The following is a 21,243-nucleotide window of genomic DNA, read 5'->3' as shown; positions in this document are numbered from 1 at the left end:
ACTATCTGCAGTGCCTGCAGCACAGGAAATATTGGTGCACTGCATTGAGACTTTCAAGTGAGCTGTGAGTGTTTGCCAGGAAGGCACTCCAACGGATACTGAGTAACATCATTTTCATGAAAGGCCTGAATGAAGAGGCCCATGCGGAAGAAAACAACAGAAACAGGATTTGATGGACAATAGAAGCCTGCCAGAAGAGGCTTCGACGGACTCTGAGTATTTCCCGTGCGATTGCATAGAATTGGTGTTTGGAGACTGATTCTTATTGGCATTGTCAATAGTCACTGAAATAAATAATGTTTGCAAAATAATTTTAGGATTTGCCTGTGTATTGGCAAAAGGGGGGTCTGAGGTTCTTTAATTTTGACTCCATCTTACATTTGTCATCAATTTGTGTTGCCTTTACTCAGACTGCTCTATTCATGAAGTGTTTCTGCCCTTTGGACTGCAACGTGTAGAAACCCCCCCTCTATCCTTGCTTTGAAAGCAATCTCAGACACTAACTGGCCTAACTGCATACAGACATGTTCTGCCATTACTGATTGACCTATAAGTGCTGTAATTGATTGACTTATGGGTTGGGCAGAAACACGACGTAAGGGGGACATTCTGGTTACATGATGTTTTATTATTGGCTAATATTTTTCAGATCTTGTATGTCCATTTAGGTATTTTGTATGCTTGCAGAAGCTAGGACTGCCCCTTTCTTTTATGCTGAGTTTGTAAATCCTAAGCATATAAAAGACCTCTTTGTTCTGTATTCTTTGGACTACCTCATTCAGTTGCTACGGCTTTAGTGTGACATGGCCTCACTTATTAAGTTTAATAAAGATGTCTTTTCATATTTCAGCTTCTGTGCAAAGTTCTTTTGTATTAGTGAGACCCCTGAGAATGAAGATTTCAGTTCAAGAGTTCCCAGTTCTTGTTGGACACGTCTCATCCGGAGCCTGCAAAAAAAAAAGGCTGATATCTATATGGAATGGATGACAATAGGCCCAGCAGGGACTTGTACTGTCTTACTGTGAGTGATTGCTTTGCAGACGCTCTTTGCTGTGGCTTTGAGTTTTGTTGCTCTTTCCACATATGGAAACGCCTTTCCCCAAATAGTGGCAAATATTACACTCAGGAACTGGGTTTTCATGTGGGGCTCTAATGATAACTTCTCCTTGTTCAGCGCAAGACCCAAGTTCTGAAAAAGACTGATGCAGGCTGTTGTAGGTTCCCTTGCCTCTTTCTTTGATGGAACTTTGACAGGCCAGTCGTACACTTGGTGACCCTGACACCTGAGAAGGCATCGAAGGTTGAACGGTTCATGGTAAAAATCCAAGCTGCTGATGTGAAGCCAAAAGGGAGCACCTTGAATTGGTAATGTTGCCCTGCCACTGAAAAACGGGTATTTCCTGTGCTTTTGGTAGGAGGGTATAAGGAAGTATTTGCCCTGACGATTCAAATATGCGAATGTCCTGAAGTGTAATCATCCGAAAGGTTTGTGGTTTCAGATACTTGTTAAGCTGCATCAGGTCTGGAATTGGTCTTCATTATCCTATCTTATTGCTTATAAAAAAGAATCTGGTGAAATATCCCTGGTTTCTTTGGGATTTGGGGATCTTTTCTATCGCTCCCTTGAAAAGAAGGATACTCTTGTTGTAGATCCTTCAAATGGAGAAGATGTTCCTTCTGGGTGGGCAGAGCAATGGTCTTCTAATGTATGATATGTGCAAAAAATTTGCCCCACCCATTTTTCCGATGTTATGGACTCCCAAAGTGGGGCAAAATGGGACATTCTTCTCCCATCATCCTTGACTGAGATGGAAGCAGGAGTAAACCTTCCTTATGGGCAAATTTCTCTGCTAAATATTGCCTCAACCACCACTATGGCCCGACCTAGGCCCGTCCACTCAATCAATCAGATCTGCTTCTGGCATTGGCCTTGGCACCAGGACTGATGCCAGGGGAACCCGTTCCAAAGGAGGGCAGGACGCTGAACACGTCAGTGGAGTCAGGTTGAGGAAGGGTACAACTTTGCATGGGGGTCAAGCGGCATAGTCGGCATCTGGGATGACTCCACCGACAGCAACTGGACTGTAGGTCACTTCTGATCTTTGGGGCCTGAATGTGCAAGGCACCATTTTGTATTCATTGGCCAACTTCAGTTAAGTCATCTGTTGCAATGTACATGTCTGTTGGGGAGGGGGGGGTCTGAATTAAGATCAGTGCCGGCACAGACTCCTAGATGGAAACCAGCTCTGTGGCCTAGTGGTGCCTGGTCAGTCACGTGGCAGTGGCGAGATAGGGAGCAGTATTTCATCTTGTCGATCTCTTGAACTTACCCGAGCTGCGTGACTTCGAAGAAGACTGTTTGTACGAGAGACCACAAGAGCGGGACTGAGACCAACTCTCCGCCGGGGACGTAAATCAGGACTGCTTCCTCAACTTCCTGAGTTTGGCTTTGTGTTCTTGGATGGTCTTTTCTTCTTGCAGCGCCTTGATGACCTTGGGCTAAGTTGCGCGGTATAAGACTCCCTTCATTCATTCATTCATTCAGCAGTCACAAGACTGAGTCTTGTTTGGTGCCAAGGCACCAGAGACAATCATTATGAGTGTCAGCTACTGACATATGTCGGTTATAGGACGTACATCATTTAAACCCCGGTGTTTTAGGAATAGACACACTGCACACATTTTCAAATAATTTTGAGGGAAATCTGTAAGAACAGAGCTCCAGATCTGTGTAGGTAGGAACGGAAAGAAAGAATGAAACTGATGTTAGCCTGTGCGGGTGGTGCTATTATAGTGGGGCCGCAGTGTGCAGATGCACGTCGCCACCTGATGAAGGCAAAGTGAATTACTTAGAAGTTTACGGATACAGTGTATCACCTGGGAGAAATTCATAGGTTGCGGAATCTGAAGTCGATCAAAAATTGCAGGTTGAGGAGGCTGATCTTCAGCATTCCGTGGAAGTAATCTTTGGAAAGTTTCCATAATTTGTTGCAAAGTAGACATAAAAACCACAGGTACTCTGACCACCTCTAGCTCTCTACTGCATTAAGGACAAATGTAGGAGTGTGAATTATGACAAAAAGAATTTTGCTAGTAGATAGTGAAGCTCATCCTCATCCATTTCATCCTGAAATTCCAGGACATAGCGTACATCCAATTGTGCTGGTCTGTATGCTGTGCCTGACGTGAGGTCGCTGGCATCCTCTTCCTGTTCTGATGCCAGAATTGGGGAAGGTAGAGATGTTCTCACTTTTAACAGTGAAAATACAGGTGCCATACCTGTTACCATCAACAGTATTGCTATTGATGGTGTTGTTAAAGTCATCGGCAGTGCTGTTGTCTGTGTCAACATCGTAGCAGTCAAAGTCTCCGCCAGCGTTGTAGACGACGTTAGGGGAGAAATACATGATGCTGCCATCAACAGTTTAATTGAGGACGATGCAGCTGCAGATGGTCTTTTTGAAGGTTGCAGTTGGAGGAATGCTTTCTGATAGTTTCTTTTTAGTAGCAGGTTGATCATCTTGTGAATTGCATTTCTGTGCAGTTTTCTACGCAGACTAGAGAATCTTCTTTTCTGAAGTGTTTTGCAGCTCCAGGTTTAACTTGTGAGGATGTGGCTGCAAACGTTGTCCCATATAAGCCCAATTAAGGAAACTGAATAAGTCTCCTTTTCTACACTGCCTTTGAGGAACTGCTTGTGGGGAATATTTCATGGAATTTTCGCCCAAGGAAGGGGCACCCCCTCTGCAGGAGGAAAATTCTCTTTATCCAGCCAATATAGTGCCAACCTCCTCTCTCTGTCCTTCAGTCTTTGAAGATAAGATTTTACATAGTCCATAGCGTAAACTCTTGGAAGTAGTATAAAGGTAATAAATATAATGGGAACGAGGATCATCAGTGTAAATCTTCTGCCCACAGGAGGAGCAGGATTTGAAGAGATTTTTAATTTTGTCCGCCATGTTAACAGTCGAAAGAGGGGTGAATGGTTTCCCTGGCACAGAAAATAGCATAGTTCCCTAAAAAAACACTCAGTATTGTGGTAGACAAAGATATGTCTGGTTTAATCCCAGGGTAGACCGTGAAAATAATTTCCGGTTCAGGGAGCAGGAGAGGAGATATTTCCACCTCATTAGCTGAACTTCAGATTGCTTCAAATGTGGTGGATGTGCTACTAAACACGCACAGTTGTTCATGCCTATGGCCATTTTAAAACGGTCTATTGCTTTTTAAATACACTGGGTATTCCCAGACTGATGATGGGGAATGATTCAAGCATGTGAATATTTGAAAGATCCAATGTTGGAGAAGTGACACTTGCGTACTTAAAGTTATGGGGCCCTACTTTTGGTGCTTGAAAATATTCTAAATAACAGAGTAAAAAGAACCCACACATAAATAAGGAAGTTACAAACCAGTATTTATAGTTCTCCAGTTGCTTGGTTACTGGATTACCAGGACTACTCTGTTCCCAGGACAATAACCGCTGGTGCCTTTTTGATGAGAAGTTATATTGATAAGGAATATCAAAGACCTTCGAACCCCCAGTCTGAAGACCACAGTCATTCAGCAGGGATGTGGAATTCCTATAGCCCGACGCCCAGGACAAATTGTTTGGGGTCAAGGGCAACAAGCTTTAATGTGCATTTTGTCCTTGGGACAAGCAGTCCAACCCCCTGCAACGCAAACCCGTTGGCTGCCAGTTTGCAGTACCACATTAAGGATCAGGAAAGGGCACTGCCTGCAGTTAAGTTAATATTTGTGTGCATATGTTAATGCTGTCCAAACTTGTATTCATGGTTCATTAATTGAGAGCCTTTATTATTAGACTGACCGCTCTCAGTAAATGTAAGTTCTGACTGCACTACTGACAGTGGTTCCAGTATAAAAATGTGGACACACGTTTTCAAAGTTTATGAATATGAGGCTATGCATAATGCTCCCAGAATGCTCTCTGATTAGATGCAAATATTTGCAGAAGCTTTAAAGCAAGAATAATGATTCTTTGCTTTCAATATAAAATGTTCCTAAAAAATGAAAGTAGGAAAACATTTTTTTTGCTAAACTACTGTAAAATTTCAGTTACCGTTTCTTTTCAGCATCATTTTGTAAAATGTGTTGATGTATGCTAGTATTTCCCCAAAATATTCTTATTAGGAATCAATGTAACCAGTTTAAATAAGATTTTGGGAAACAAAAATAAACAAGCATTGGCAAAGCCAGTAGGTCAGCTTTTTAGTTTTGGCAATGGGTGACTTGTTTTGGCATGGTTTTTGTAAAACCTTATTGATGTGAGAGCTGCCGGACCCTCACCAATATAAGAAACATTGGCAAAAGCAAAAATTGTTTTTGGTCTCAAAAAAGCACACACACCCACATTAGTAACTGGCACTGAACTAACTACTTTGTGTGCCGATATGCTCCTTGTGAAGGAGCAGAATGCTGTCACTCACCGTGAAGCGAGCCGATACAGAGAGAGAATTTTAATAAACACAAAAGGTCATGGTTAACGCCAGACCAAATTAGGGGCCCAATTATTAAAGAAAGTCTCAAAAGTGCACCCTTGGTCTATGTCCTTGCATAAGGGGAAGCTAAATGGCTTTCGTGAATTCAAAAGAATTTACAGCAGTAGGGCAAGAAATAGTACTCCTAGAAAATATTTGTGAACTGCATTTTAGCATGAGCAAATGTGCATGTGTAGATTTCCTCATGCGAACACCTGAGTGTTTTCAAGTTTATTTTCCCTCCAACCACTTTTTTCCCAACTCTGGAAGAAGGTTTACAACTGCCATTGTCGGGACTAAATTTCCAACATTTCTCAGTATTAGAAAAGATTAGAGAAGAGTTGTTGAAAACCCTTAAAACATGCAAGTTAGTAGGTTTGCACAGACTCAAAAGGACATTCCAACCCTGGAACTATTGTTTACCACTACCTTCAGTCCCAGTATGTAGATCTGCGGAAACATAGCAACATAAAGAGATTGCTAGTATTCAAACACTACTATGGTATGAGCCCTGGCATAATCACAGAGGCTATATAAGAGCTCTTATATAATGAGATTGCTGCTATAATTTGTCGCCGTACAACATGGCAACAAAGGGACAAGTGGATTTTGTTACAGGATCAGTAGATTTATGAAGCAACCTGCCCCATGGACAAGTAGATATTTTAATAAATTCCACACCCCTGATTCAGTTTCCAGATTCTAAGAGAAAGCAAGCAAATAAATGTTTTCTTAAATGGAAATTAGAAAACAACCTCACAGAAAAGCAGGACACGTCCTAAAAACTACCTCGTCAAAGAAATACAGTATCATGTTCTTCCACTGAAATGTCCTGAATCTCAAAAAGCCTTTTTGTTAAAGTTATTATTACTAGAGGAAAAAGTTACTTTCCATAGGTAATGCTCTTTCTGGAGACTCCATCTAGCCAAAGCATCATCTTTTGAATATTTACCAGGCGTCAGACTAGATCCAGAAACTTTTCCATAGTACTTCTGTGTGCCGGAAGTTGGCACCGTACAACTCCATACTGATGCGCATGCTCCAACAGTAGTGTGTGTGGCCAATGTAGGCACACCGCGTGCTGACAGTTGCTTTCAAAACTGTCTGTATCCTCAGGCAGGGAGCCCAAAAGGTAACTGATAAATTATAGTGCCGATTCCTTCATCTTGAGACCTTAATAATGGGTACAGTTCAATCACAGAATGGGGAGAATAGGAGGGTCAGTGATAAATCTCAGGATAGATGGAGTTCCTACCAGAAAAAACATTGCCATTTCTTCTACAGACTTCTAGCTACCGATTCCACACCTTTCGAATAGATGCCAAAGTAGTACATAATTGGAGGTGGTCTGTGATTGGAATCAAATTAGAAAGTTCTGCAGCACTGAGCAGGCAAAATGCCCATCTGCGAACAGGACAGTCCAGAAAATTGTGCTTTGTGAACATATGGAGGGATGCCCATCTAGCTGCCTAGCAGAGGTCTATGACAAGTACTCTGCGTACTACTGCAGTGGAAACAGCTTTTACAAGATAGAGAACCCATTGGACATCAAAAGGGGAAAGAGTAAACAATTGCTGCAGCCCTTTCAGAAAAATCACAACTAGTGATTTAAATAATGAAGGCTGATCAAGTAAACGCAAGAAGGCCCAAAGGGGTGAAAGATAACCTAACAGTGCCCAAAGCAAGGTCTCTATGGGTGAAAAAGAGACCTTACAATAGAACATCAAACAATTGGGTCTGGAGAGGGTCAATTTTCCATCTGACATACCACAAACGTGTTCTAGTGACATGCGTATACAGTAATTGTCAAGGGATGCCTACCTGGAAAATTACATCCACTACCACCGGAAATAGATCAAAGGCATTCACTCAATCTCCATATATGAAGGTGGAGATTGTGAAGACTAAGGTGGAGAACCAGACCTTTCTGCTGCGGCAGAAGATCCTCCAGGAGAGGTAGCCTGATCGGAGGACAGATGTTCAAGCCCAGGAGTTGTGGATTCTGGAGGAGCCTATTATAATCAACCATTTATCTTATAAAACCATAGTCAACACTCAAGCATAGTGAAGTGCACCAGAAACATTAACCAGAGCACCGCCTCGGACGCTTAATTCGTCAAGACCCCCCCCACACACACACACACACAAAATCCCAAATGGGATCAGTGCAAAGCACGCCTCTTACTTCATCAAGAAAACAAACCTGCGGTATCACATTTTCGGCTCCCTCCGTGGACCGAAATTGCTGTGTTCTGCCATTCTAGAAGCGAATATGAAATCTCCCTGGGTTCCTGTCGTCGTGGGACGTGATTGATCATCCGCATCAGTCATATAATGATGCGACCACAAGCTGTCAAGGGAGTTGTAGTTTATGTCAGCGCACAGGATTTGCACCTATATAGGCCCCACATGTCACTTCCGGAGTGGAATGGCATCAAAGCGGAGCAGCACGGTGCCACCTTCCGGCACACAGAGGTACTATGGAAAATTTTCTGGATGAGAGGTCTGGGGTATATTCAAAAGGTAAATAAACTGTGGCTATAAGTCTATCCAAAGGCCTCCTTGCAGTTCAAAAACTAGATCTTGCATTTAAGCATAGACTCAAAAAGTTAACTCATCAGCTTTTAGAGAGAACACGGAGCTCCATGACACGAGCTGGTTTACAAACTGGCCCTCTTTGATTCATTTCATGGAAGTGTTGAATAATTGGTACCTTAAAGACACCTATGTAAGTAATCTTCTACAGGAAGTGAGGGATAGGTGAATTCTAACAGAGCTACACTGTAAACGAAAATTGCAATATTAAGAACCTGCAGCCCTTTATTTTCGTTATTTATATGTTATCCGGTTTTAGGGCTGGTCACAGCACATAACCTACCTTGCTGGGAGTGACAGACCAGCTAAGACTCCATCTTGATAGAGATGGAACAGCAGCGCTGATTTTACTTGATCTTAGTGCAGCTTTCGACACTATCGCAACAGCTCCTGCTACAAAGACTGGAGGCTATAAGTGTTCAAGACTTGGCCTAGACCTGGCTAGACTCATTTTTACAGGATCAGACTTTTGAGGTATTCTCTACTAACCATAACTCAAGCTTCCATTCTCTTTCTTCAGGTGTACCCAGGGGTTGGCTCCTAGCCCTGTGGTATTCAACATTTATGTGCATCCCCTGGCAGATATTGTAGAAAGTTGTGGTCGCTCTCTTTTCTCTTATGCAGATGATACACGGATCTTTTCCCTTTTACCTACAGAAGATCGCAGTCTGGTCACCATGAACACTTGCCTTTTGAAGGTGGCTGCCTGGAAGAGCAACAGCTCTCTAAAATTGAATGAAGACAAGACAGAGTTTATGTTAGTGGGTAACAACTCTCAGCTTTGGGGACCTCATCACAGGCCAGACATCACTGGTACTCCTCCAGTCCCTGTCTCTGGTTAAGAAGGCAAATGCTACTTACCAGTATGCATCTGTTCTTGGCATGTAGGGCTGCTGACATTCACATCTTAGCATAGATCGCCGCCTAGTGTTGGGTCCGGATGTTTGCACCTTGTTGTATTGGAAGAGTCTTCGAAGTATCACAAGATAGGCGACTCCTCCCCTGGACTAGAGTGCGCTTGGCCATCTTCTCCATCTTCAGATTGTTTTTCGCCATTGTGGCAAAGATGGAGTACAGGAAAGTAAGAGATGACCATGTAAATGTATGTAAGGAAGATAACCATGCAGCTGTGACAGGCATCGGGGAGGAGGGTGGGTATATGAATGTCAGCAGCCCTACATGCCAAGAATAGATGCATACTGGTAAGTAGCATTTGCCGTTCGAGACATGTGGGCTGCTGAATTCATATCTTAGCATAGACTGTATAGCATTTTCTCCTCTAGCGGTGGTCGCCTGTATCAGCTGCAGTGGTTTGAAAAAGAGTTTTAAGGACAACCTGGCCCACCTTGTTGCTTAGCTTGTACGTCAACACAGTAGTGTTTCGTTAAAGTGTGTATGGTAGACCATGTAGCTGCCCTACATATGTCTTCCAAGGAAATATTTCCTAGGAAAGCCATGGATGCCCCCATTTTACGTGTTGAGTGTGCTTTTGGGGGAACTGTTAAAGTGCGCTTTGCCTTTTGATAGCATATTTGAATGCATTTAACTATCCATCTGGATAGTTGTGTGCAGAGATACTCCTTCGGGAGTCGATTCAAGCGCGATGTAAACCCGTAAATAAAAAAAATTAAAATCTGGCTATTCCTGATTTGGAAATGGGATTACCCTTATGTTGTGGTGAAAAAGCGACAAATAGTTGCTTTGTCTTTCTGAATGATTTTGTTCTGTCAACGGAATATAACAGAGCTCTTTTAACGTCTAGTGTGTGAAGAGCTCTTTCAGCCACGGATTGCGGGTTTTGAAAGAAAACTGGCAATTCTATGGACTGATTGATGTGGAAAGTGGATATAACTTTTGGCATACATTTAGGGTTTGTACGAAGCACTACTTTATTGTGGTGTATTTGCATGAAAGGTTCCTGAATGGTTAGTGCCTGTAGCTCACTCATTTGCCTGAGGGAGGTTATAGCAATTAAAAATGCCACCTTCCATGTTAAGAATTGTAGTTCACATGAATGAAGTGGTTCGAAGGGAGGTCCCATGAGTCTGGTAAGTACTATGTGTAAGTTCCAGACTGGAGAAGTGGATGCTTTGGAGAGTTAATTCTTTTAAGTCCCTCCATAAAAGCTTTGATAGGCGGGATTCTGAATAGGGACACATGTTGTCTGTTTTGAAGATATGCTGCTATAGCAGCAAGGTGTAGCCTTATGGATGAGTATGCTAGATTACATCTGTGAAGATGTAGCAGGTAACATTACATTTTGGATGGGGGCATCCAATGGATTGATTTGGTTATTGTTACAATAAATAACAAATCTTTTCCATTTAGCTGCGTAGCATGCTCTGGTAGTGGGACGCCTTGCTTCCTTGATAATGTTCATACAGTCTGGAGGCAAGTTAAGATATCCAAACTCTAAGACCTCAGGAGCCAGATCGCTAGGTTCATCGGATTGGGATCCGGGTGCCTGATTTCTCAATGGTTCTGTGTTAGCAGTTGTGGTGAGAGGCGCAGTCTTTGGTGAGGAACCACTGAGAGTTCTAAGAGCGTTGTGTACCATGGCTGTCTTGCTCATGTGGGAGCAACCAGGATCATTGTGAGTGACTGTTGCCTTAGTTTGTGTGCCACTAATGGAATCATTGGGGTTGGTGGAAAAGCGTACGCAAATCTGCCTGACCAGTTCATCCATATCGCATTGCCTTGTGACAACAGGTGTGGGAACCTGGCGGCGAAGGACAGGCATTTTGAGTTTTCGTTTGTGGCAAACTGATCTATGTCTGGATGTCCCCACTTTTGGAAGAATGGTTGGAGAACTTGAGGATGAATCTCCCATGCGTGTACTTGCTGACTGTGTCGGCTTAGTAGGTCTGCTATCTGGTTGTCTATCCCTGGGAGGTGTTCTGCCAGGAGATAAATGTTTTGTGGAATTGCCCACTTCCATATGCTCTGTGCTAGGTGAGACAGTTGCAGAGAGTGTATCCCCCCTGTTTTTGGATGTAGTACGTGGCTGTCATGTTGTCCATCCGGATTAATACAGCTTTGTTGTAAGTATTTCTGAAAGGCTCTCATTGCTAAGAATACTGCTAGTAACTATAAGTGGTTCATATGTTGTGTCTTTTGTTTGACTGTCCAGAGACCTTGGACTGTATATTGAAGGAGATGAGCTCCCCAACCTGTCAGTGATGCGTCCGCTGTTTGTACTACCTGTGGAACCGGCTCTTGGAACAGTCGCCCCTTGGAAAGGTTTTGTGGGTTCCACCACTGCAGGGAGCGGTAAGTGCGACTGTCTACCAACACTAGGTCTTTTAGTTGTCCTTGAGCTTGGTTCCACTGGCGTGCTAGGCATTCCTGTAAGGGGCGCATTTGAAGCAGAGTATGAGGGACGATGAATATGCAGGAGGCCATCATGCCTATAAGCTGCATGAACACTCGAGCTGGTAGGGAGTGTTGTGGCTGAAATTTTTGATTGAGAGATTGTATGTTGGCTATCCTGGTTGGATTTGGGTATGCCTTTGCTACGGAGGTGTCTATTGTCGCTCCCAGATATTGCTGTAGGTGGGAGGGTTGCAGATGTGATTTTGGGTAATTTATTGAAAATCCTAGACTGTGCAGTAGCTGGATTGTCTGTGAGGTATGGCTGGCACACTGTGCGTATGAGTTGGCTTTTATGAGCCAATCGTCGAGGTAGGGGAACACATGGATGTGTTGCCTTCTGAGGTTTGTTGCTACTACTGCAAGGCATTTTGTAAAAACCCTTGGTGCTGTAGTTACAGCGAAGGGGAGAACTTTGAATTGATAGTGCTGACCCTCTATTGTGAACCTGAGGTATCTCCTGTGAGCTGGATGTATGGGGATGTGAGAGTATGCACCTTGAGGTCTAATGTGGCAAGGAAGTCGCCTTGCTGGAGTAGTGGGAGTACCTGTTGTAGAGTGATCATATGGACATGATCTGAGAGTATGAATTGGTTCAAAGGTCTGAGGTCTAATATTGGTCTGAGTGAGCCGTCTTTTGGGAATGAGGAAGTATAGAGAGTATACCCCTGTCCCTTGATGTTGTAATGGGACTGGCTCTATGGCACCCTTTTCTAGCATGGATAGCACCTCCTGTTGTAACAGCGTGATGTGTTCTTTGGACATTGTACGGTGTTTGGGTGGTATGTTGGGTGGAATAGAAGTGAGTTCCAGGCAGTAACCATACTGGATAATTTGTCTCATCCACCTGTCTGTAGTGATAGTGTTCCAGACTGGTAGGAATTGTGTTATTCTGCCTCCGACTGGTGTTAAGTGGTCTGGAGGGAGTGTGAAAAAGTCACTGTTTAGTGGAGGTGGAGGCTCAGGTGTTATTACTACGTCCTCTGCTTTTGTTATTGTTCCCTCTATAACCTCCTCTATTGGAGCCTCTATTAAAGGTGCATTGTGTAGTGCTCTTGAATGATGAAGAAGTTTGGGATGTGTTGCCTCTGCCTGAGCCTCGAAAGGAGGAGCGACGAAAAGAGCTCTTAGATTGTTGAAATTGAAGTGCACCCATGGACTTAGCAGTGTCAGTATCTTTTTTCATATTTTCTAAGATGGTATCAACCGCAGGGCCAAATAAGAAATCCTGATTAATAGGTTGATTGAGTATGGTAGGTTGCACTTCATTTTTAAATCCTGAAATGCGGAGCCAGGTATGCCGGCGTAGCAATACACTAATGTTGACAGACCTAGCGGCTGCATCAGCTACATCAAGGGCGCATTTTATGGATGTGTTAGTGATGAATTTCCCTTCCTGTATTAGGTAGTTTGCTTTTGCTTTATAGGGTTCTGGTAGGTATTGTAATAATCCCTCCAGTTGGTCATAGTGTGCTCTGTCATAGCGTGCTAGGAGAGCTTGGGTATTGGCAATCCTCCAGGTGTTTGCTGCCTGAGAGGCCACTCTTTTCCCTGATGCTTCCAAAATTTTTGACTCTTTGTCAGGAGGGGGAGCATCACCTGTTTGTGAATTAGCTCTTTTCCTAGCGTTAGATACAACTAGGGAGTCTAATGGTAGCTGAGATCGGATACAAGAGGGGTCTGTAGGTGCCAGTTTTTATTTTTTCTCAATTCTTGGATTGAGGACACACGCTCTGGCTGGGTCTTTAAAGATGTCTGGTGCGTGCTTTAATACTCTTTTTAGCATAGGTAGTACACGTACACTCTTCTCTGATGTTGGCAAGGTGTTAAATAGAAAATCCTCCTCTATAGGGTCAGTGTGCATGTGTACGCCATGATACTGAGCTGCTCTGTCCACTAGATGGTTAAAAGCGACAGGGTCGTCAGTAGGAGATGGCTGTGTGGGGTATGGAGAGGGAACGGGTATGGGTTGTGCATAATCTGTGTCATCAGGATCATTATGGTCACTCCATGTGTCATCCGGGTTTCCTTGATCGTCAGGTTCTATAAAATCATCCTGAGGATCTTCACCCATATTTTCTTCCTCATCATAATCTATAGATGGAGGAGAATATGGAGCATAAGGCATGTTAGGAGTGAAAGGATGAGGTGTGAAACGTCTTGAAGGGGACTGTTATATGTCCTGTATCAGGGTCTATATACAGTCTTTGTTATTCTGGGTACACTGGATCTGGATGAAAAAGCTCTTCTACTGTCAGTGGCTTCGGCGCGGCGGATTTTGGATCCGTCACCTGCTTGTCTTTATTCTTTGTTTTGGGTGTGTTTCGGACTCGAGGACCCTTGGGTGTGGAGCTTTTTTCGGCTGGACGGATCTGTTTGGGTCGAGTGTCTCTTTAGGCTGGACGTCTTTTGTATGATGGGCAGCCTTCTTCGGCTCGGCGGCCTTCTTCGGATCGACGACCTTCTTTGGACGACACTCTTTTCCGGATCGACCACCTTCTTGGGATCAACGGTCTTCTTCGGATCTGCGACCTTCTTAGGATCGACCACCTTCAGATCGACGACCTTCTTGGTGTCGATGGGCGTTTTTGGGTAGACTGCCTTTTTATGGTCGACGACTTTTTGGGGTTGAGCGTCTTTGCTCGATGCGGAGGCCACTTTGGGAACTGTTTTGCTCGTTCCCAGGGTACCGGAAGGCTTGGATGTAGTCTTCGGAGCCGAGTCGGAAGGCGGGGCTTCTGAAGCGGTGTTTCGGTTGCGGCTAAGGCTTTTAGCCGATGCTTTGACCGGAGCCTTGTGTGGAGGTGGAGGCGGGGTAGGGGTTTTGGTACTCACGGTTTGCCCTGGTGTGATCTGGTCATCGGAGTCCGACTGGTCCTCTACAGTGACTAATTCGAGATCATCAGAGCCCTCCGCCTCTGGAGTTCATGTTCGTCGAAAATGTTTTCCGGTTCTGGTGCCTGCCGCTGCATCTCTTGTCAAGCAGCTCTTCAGTTCCGGATAGTTTTCTTTGACCGGAACAGAGCACAAGCTGGACAGTGTTCTTCGTTGTGCTCCGGAGATAGGCACCTGTTGCCTACTCTATGCTCGTCATTGTGTGGAAATTTGGATCCACGCTCTGGGCATTTTTTAACCGGGGTCCTTTCCATTAGCAGGAGGCCCACGTGGCGTCGAGAAGGCCCAACGTCCCGTGTCGACGACCGGATAGAAGTGGAAGTGTTGTCGAGTCGAGGGATACAGAGCGGAAACAATAACGTTGAATGTAGAAGGTTTTGGCCTTAGAAAGTTGGAACACTTCGGTCCCGAAGTTGGAGATGTCGAAGTACATCTGAACCCAATGGCGGAAAAAAAGAAGATGAAGATGCCCATGCGCACTGTAGTCCAGGGGAGGAGTCACCTATCTCGTGATACTTCGAAGACTCTTCCAAGACAACAAGGTGCAAACATCAGAACCCAACACTAGGCGGCGATCTATGCTAAGATATGAATTCAGCAGCCCACATGCCTCGAACCCTGGGTTTGTAGCTTGATGATGAGCTCTTTACGTTTCATCAAATTTCAAAGGTAGCATCCGCCCGTTTCTGTGTTTTTAAGGTGGCATAGAAAAATATTTTTGTTGCTGCCTGTCTCTGCACAACGAACAGTAATTCAGGGCCTGATTCTGTCTAGATTGGACTATGGCAACGCTCTTTACCTTTTTTTTATTACAGAGTTTTATATAGAGCAAACTTGACCCGAATCGGGTAACGGAGCGCTTTACATAGCATCAGTTGCATTACATCAGGAAACATTCATTTTTGTTAGGCGCGGGGAGATTAAGTGGTTTGCCCATGATCACTGGATGTTCAGGGTCATTGCAGAGACTCGAACCCAGCTCCCAATATTCGAGGTCGACCGCCCTAGCCATTAGGCCAACTCCTCTCCCCGCAAGTGGAAACATAATTGAAACAACTTGGGCAGATTGGGCACAGCAAAGAGGGTTTGGCACTTAAAGAAAAGAGGGGAAGATGGAAAAGAGAACATCAAAATATAGTGACGTCCAGTGATAGGAGATGCTGAAAACCCAGAGAGCAGCTTAGAAATAAGTGTAAAGGAGTTGGAAATGGTCACACTGGTCAGGATATAGCAACACTGACATTTTGTAATGGAGGAACACATGTAAGGAGGAAATACAGAGTAAGAGGGGGCAAGCAAAAGGATGGATGATCATGGGAGTGGAGTGAAATGTATGAAAGGAAAACAGAAATGCTAGGAAGATGTTAATAACGACCAGCTGCCCTTCCTTCCTTGGGGCCTCCAATGCCTCACTTAAACGTCTAAAGGTTGCCCAGAATGCTTCAGCTAGATTATACCATCTCCCCAAAAAAATCTTCCACAGGCACTCTTCTTCGATACCTCCACTGGCTTCCGGTGGAAAAGCAAATCAGTTTAAAGCACTGTGCTATATGCACAAAGCTATGTCCAACTAAGGTCCACGGTATCCAAGATGGTTGGTGGCACACTATCGTTCCATCTGTTCTCTCCGATCAAGCAACTTTAATTTCTATGTAGTGCCCAGAATCAGTCTCTTATCTCGGTCCTAAACAGTGGATCGCACTACCGGTTACTATGAGAACACGTCAATCCTTCAATGTTCAGAAAAGACCTGGCTCTTCTAAATCTAATTCTATTATACCGTTCTGGTGCCTTATTACACATGCCTAGTAAAGGAAAACACCTTTGGGCAGTTATGCGCTCTAGAAAACTATTCTAATAATAATTAATAATCATGCTTGTGTGAGATACCTACATACAAAACCTCCACTTCTCAGAGTGGCACAACCTGGGAGAAGGTAAACAAGCATTTTTTAAGACAGTTCCTGATCTAAATGTCTGTAATGATGATTGAATATACTCCAGCAACCCAATTGTTTATAAGCAATACAGCAAGTTCACAGTGAAGCAGAGCTTAACACCTGAAAAGATCCTCAAATTCCATTATGCAGACAAACACAAAAGCGGGTGTGAGACAGAAGGAGACACGACAAAAGGCTGTTTGTTTTGTAATTCAATAGTTTAATATCAGAGTGGCACCCATAGAACACCTTGCCAAGTCTCGGCCTGGAGGCGATGGACCAACTACCAGGAACTCATTAAATCATTGCCTTCCCTCTAGAGCTCCTGCCAGCTGGCATGTCATATCAATGACATTTTGAAATGAGCAAAAACCTGAACACACACCTGCATACACACATGCATTCATGGACACCAATCCGCTCGCTTTCATTGGGCTGACTCCCTACCACACAGGGAAGGAATAACAAAACAATTTCAGTTCGAATTAGCAGCAGCAAACATTTTATTTCTCTTTCTTGTGTTTGTATGTATTTTACTTCTTTGTTTCTTAATAAACGGTAATCCGCGGCAGCAGCAGTACAGTCAAGACTGTTCTGGCATGCTATGGAGGGGAATGTGGCGTCATTGCTCCCCCAACCTCCACGATACCCGAAGGAACAGCACAGTTCGACAATTACACAGCTATTTCTTGTGTTATCTGTGCAGTTCTGGGGAACAAAAACATTTGCATCCCTTTCTACCACTGACACCAACAGCAGCTTCTTCTGACCATTTGTTTTTTAATTTTCCCTTTTAGTTCTCTTAAATACTGTACAATGAAAAATAAATACGATTTTTTTAGTTAATGGTCTTGCTGCATAACCTGCAATCCACCGAAGGAGCCCTGGCTCATCCCATTCCCTTCTGGCCAGATGTCTTCCCTTTGCTCTCACTTCCCCCCTTTGTTTTTTGTAAACGCTGCTCTTCCACAGTGTTGCGTACTCGAAAGAAAACTAACTGTGCATACTGCCTCAACCTAAAATACAGTCTCTGCTCATTCCCAGTGCAAGGGACGGGGGACCCTCCGGGCCCGCCCAAGATATCTGGACCATTTCCACCTCCTAGTTAAGTGGGTTTTCATCCTCTTCTGATTAAGTGGCTCCTCGCCATTCTCAGCCTTTCCCTCTCCTCACTTTTACCAACAGCACCTCTAGTTTCCTGCCCTCTCCTGCCCGTTCCCTTGCTAATCAGTTTCCTTAAGTCGATGAACGTTCCAGCCGGTCGTCTTCTGCCCTTTTGAATACTACTCCAAAATGAAAAATAAAAAAAAATAAGTAACCCCAATGTCTGGGTATACCGTGTCAAGGCACAACAAATTTGTGTTTTTGTACTTTTTTTGTTTATAATCGGCTCTTACTCTTTTTCCCTTCCCTCCCCTTTTCAAACTTTTTTTTTTTTAACAGAGTCAAAAAAACAGATATAGTTAATGTTACTTGTCGAGGACACCTCAAGGTGATTCTCCTGCGACCGGTGCGCCGGGAACCTACTCAAGAGGGTCAGTGCATTGCCAGCTCCGGCTCTCACTATTAACCGCTCAGAGTACAGCATCGTCAATGTCGTCCGGTCATCTCCTATCTTTGGCAAGCTTTTAACAAGCACTAGGTTATTATTCATGGGTTATTTTTTCAGTGTTTCCTTTTTATTTATTTTTTGTTTTTTTCCGGTTTAAAGAGGACGCAAGCAGGGTTGAGATTTTTTCTGAAGGATGAAAATACGATTTTTTTTGCTTCCACGGAGAGAGGGTTCTCACTGGTCGTCTATTTGTTTACGACACTCCGTTGACCAAGGCAGTAGGCTCCTGCGTGCCCTTGGGGCTGACGTGCTTTCCATTCTCAGAAGGTCCATTGGGAACTTTGATGTCACTTTCCTCCTGAGGATGGGCAAAAAGAAAATGTCAATGGGAACACATCAAATTACACAATCTGAATGGTGATAATTATACCAAATCAAAAGATTAAACAAATGACAGTATTAGGAATAACATAACTGTATTTGATTGTTCAAAGGAAAAAAATACCATCACTTGGGCACCACTACAGATTTGGTCTTTGCACCGACAATCAGACAATCCTAAACATACAATTATTAGAGATTAGGGATTGACTCAGTTTGACAAAATATTTTCAAAGGATATTTAATCAAATTCAAAGAGATCTCTATTATGCATGCCTTTTACGTAAAAAAACAAAATTAAATAACTTACAATGTAGCAAACGGAACATAAAAAGTTAGAGTTAGTCTCCATCTAGCACTGTGCAAAACAGCATCACGGTTTTTCGTGACACAGCAGAATGCAATGGAAAATTGGACTAAACTAAAGCCAAAAAAGTACTAGGGTGTGTCTGCTCCGAAAAACAAACAGAAACAAATTCAGAAAATATTGACAGTGGTTATTTTGGAACAAAAAGCATAAATCTGTCAATGAAGACTACTGAACTCTAAATATGATGTTACACATCATGGTGGGTTGATCTTAACTGCGTCATATCCCCACTCTCCCCAAACTCACCATTAAGTCTCGATTTTAACAGAGTGCCTACCAATGATTGAACAGCCCATGGTACCTCCCTTCCTAGAAAATGTTATGTTAAAATATATATATATTTTTAATTTTAAAAATGTCCCTGGAAATAAGATAGGCTCTATTAATAGTTATGGTAAGGTTTAATATTCTCAACTGACATCTCCTTTTGAGACAATAGGCTACTTGCAATACTAGTTCTCAAACAAGGATAACTTCACAATAACCTGGCTTTTGTGAGGACTATAGAACATGCGTTCATAAATATAACTATAATTGAATATGATATCAAACACAACATGCCTAAAGGAGACTTTCTGTAACTGAATTTCCAGCACCATTACACATCTGGCTTAGGAGCCCACTTGAATTTCCCTTTTAAGGAAAAAAGAAGCAAGACACGATCCATACAGGTATTATCTTTTACAATTGAGAATTTGGACATTGTTGCTGAATAAATACCCATTTCAACAATACCCCTGGTTTATCAGAAGAGGGTTATTTATGTATTCAAAGAAAATGGCCATCATGAAGAACTACAATACCAAGCAAGTGTCTTTGCCTTCTCCTTCATGGTTTATTTTTTGGCATTAATAAACATGAGGAGTGAGTGGTTAAGTCATCCATCAACTTCACAGGCCTCACAACTGGGAGAAGAAAGGACAATGGCAAACATCCAGCTATGCAAGTAAGATGTGCAGAGAGGACTGACCCAACAAGATGCTTGCTTTGGAGTCCAAGTTATGTGCTTGTTGTTTATTAAATGTGTGGCCATCACTTGAGCTAGTCCTAATGATGGTTGCTTTCAGTCTTGTGCCATGGGCCCTGCGCTTCCCAGAAATTGGTCCATCAGCCATCCTACAAAATGTCCGATAGGACACTATGCATATGCATTTATATTGAACCTAAGATGACAAACCAGTCCAAGGAGACGTTTATCAGTATGATATATATATATATATATATATATATATATATATATATATATATATATATATATATATATATATATATATATATTTGTTTTTTTTTCACTGAAAAAAAACAAAGGTTACAAGGACACTATAGTTAGCAAATAGAATTTTTTTTTACAAACCTTCGAAATTCACTAAAAAACAAAATTTACATGGACATTCTAGTTAGGGTCAAATTTTACTCATACAAAACCAGAGAAATTCAGCCGTTCTGGTTACTCGAGTTAACTATAACTTGTGCCGCCGCAATGCACTGCTTATGACCTCACATATTACATCACTCATGACATGGCTAGTGACGTCACGGATGACATTATCTACAGCATCTCTGATGAACCAACTCACACTCCTATACAATCTACCCCTACTAGGTTGATATAGTAAGTTTTCTCTTTGACCATAAACCTTGGAACTGTAAATGGCCCATGTGCGCTCCCTATCCATGGCGAAATGCGTGACAAGCGCTTGTACTGGGAGAGCCTGATGCAATGAGGTCCCTTTCATTAGATTTTGTAGTTGGTCCACCATGGAACTGATTGAATCACCGACGAGAGATCCAATTTTTCTCAGCTGTCTGAGTACTGGTCAAAGACTCATATGAAGCCTGGCACGTGGAACCAGGAAAATGCAAGAGAACATCAGCCTCAATAGGGATGATATTTGTTGTGCCATTCGATGAGGAGCCTACAATAGATTGTGACACTTCAGACTGATTGATAGTCTCTCCTCTGAAGGATACACTTTTGTGGACTGGGTATCTGGTATCGCACCAAGGTAGCATATTTTCAGCATTGGATGAACTGTAGGTTTATTGAGGTTCACCTATTTGGTCAGAATGGTGAGGCATATTTGAAAACGTTTCAATCTCTCCTCTCCTTTTGTTAGCCAGTCGACTAGATAAGGGCACATAAGGTGACGACAGCCATACATTTCCAAAAGATTTAAGGAGCTGACTTTAGTCCAAAAGTCAGGTCTCTGTATAGAAATTGTCTGGAGCCTACTATGAACAGGAGACATTTTTGGAGCTTTCTTGCTGAAATACAGAAATAGCCATCTTGAAGGTTTATTGCACACATTCAATCTCCTTGATTTAGCCGAATATGGATTTGGTGTAGTGCAAGCATCCAGGATGCCTCTTATCTGGTGTACTTCTTCAGTACTCAGGTTGAAGATAGGTTTGAACTCCTCTTTTGGTTCTCTTTTCCGAACCAGAAAGTACCAGAAATAAGCTTCAGATGCTTCTTGAAGAAAAGGAACTTCCTATAATGTGCTTTTCTGAAATACGGTATGGACTTCTTTTTGCAACAGACCTTGTTGACATGCTGGTGTTTTTGGCTGGTGGAACAGATGGAGAAAGGAAATAGCCTTTTTGAACAATATTCAAGACCAATTTGTCTGTAGTTATAGA

General features: G+C 43.0%; 1 protein-coding gene across 2 annotated transcripts in view; it reads right to left on the bottom strand.

The window, feature by feature from the left end:
- Positions 1-16,779: 16,779 nt before the first annotated feature.
- Positions 16,780-21,243, bottom strand: part of FXR2 (FMR1 autosomal homolog 2) — a 352,487-nt gene continuing 348,023 nt past the window's right edge. For both annotated transcript variants that reach the window (XM_078670012.1, XM_078670013.1), the window contains exon 17: positions 16,780-18,210. In XM_078670012.1, coding sequence (XP_078526138.1) covers positions 18,106-18,210 — 105 coding nt within the window. In that variant the 3' untranslated portion in view covers positions 16,780-18,105. The remainder of the gene's footprint in view (positions 18,211-21,243) is intronic.

The sequence above is a fragment of the Lissotriton helveticus genome, chromosome 12 (assembly GCF_964261635.1).
Source record: "Lissotriton helveticus chromosome 12, aLisHel1.1, whole genome shotgun sequence".
NCBI lineage: Eukaryota > Metazoa > Chordata > Amphibia > Caudata > Salamandridae > Lissotriton > Lissotriton helveticus.
This window is presented reverse-complemented; position numbering and strand designations above follow the sequence as displayed.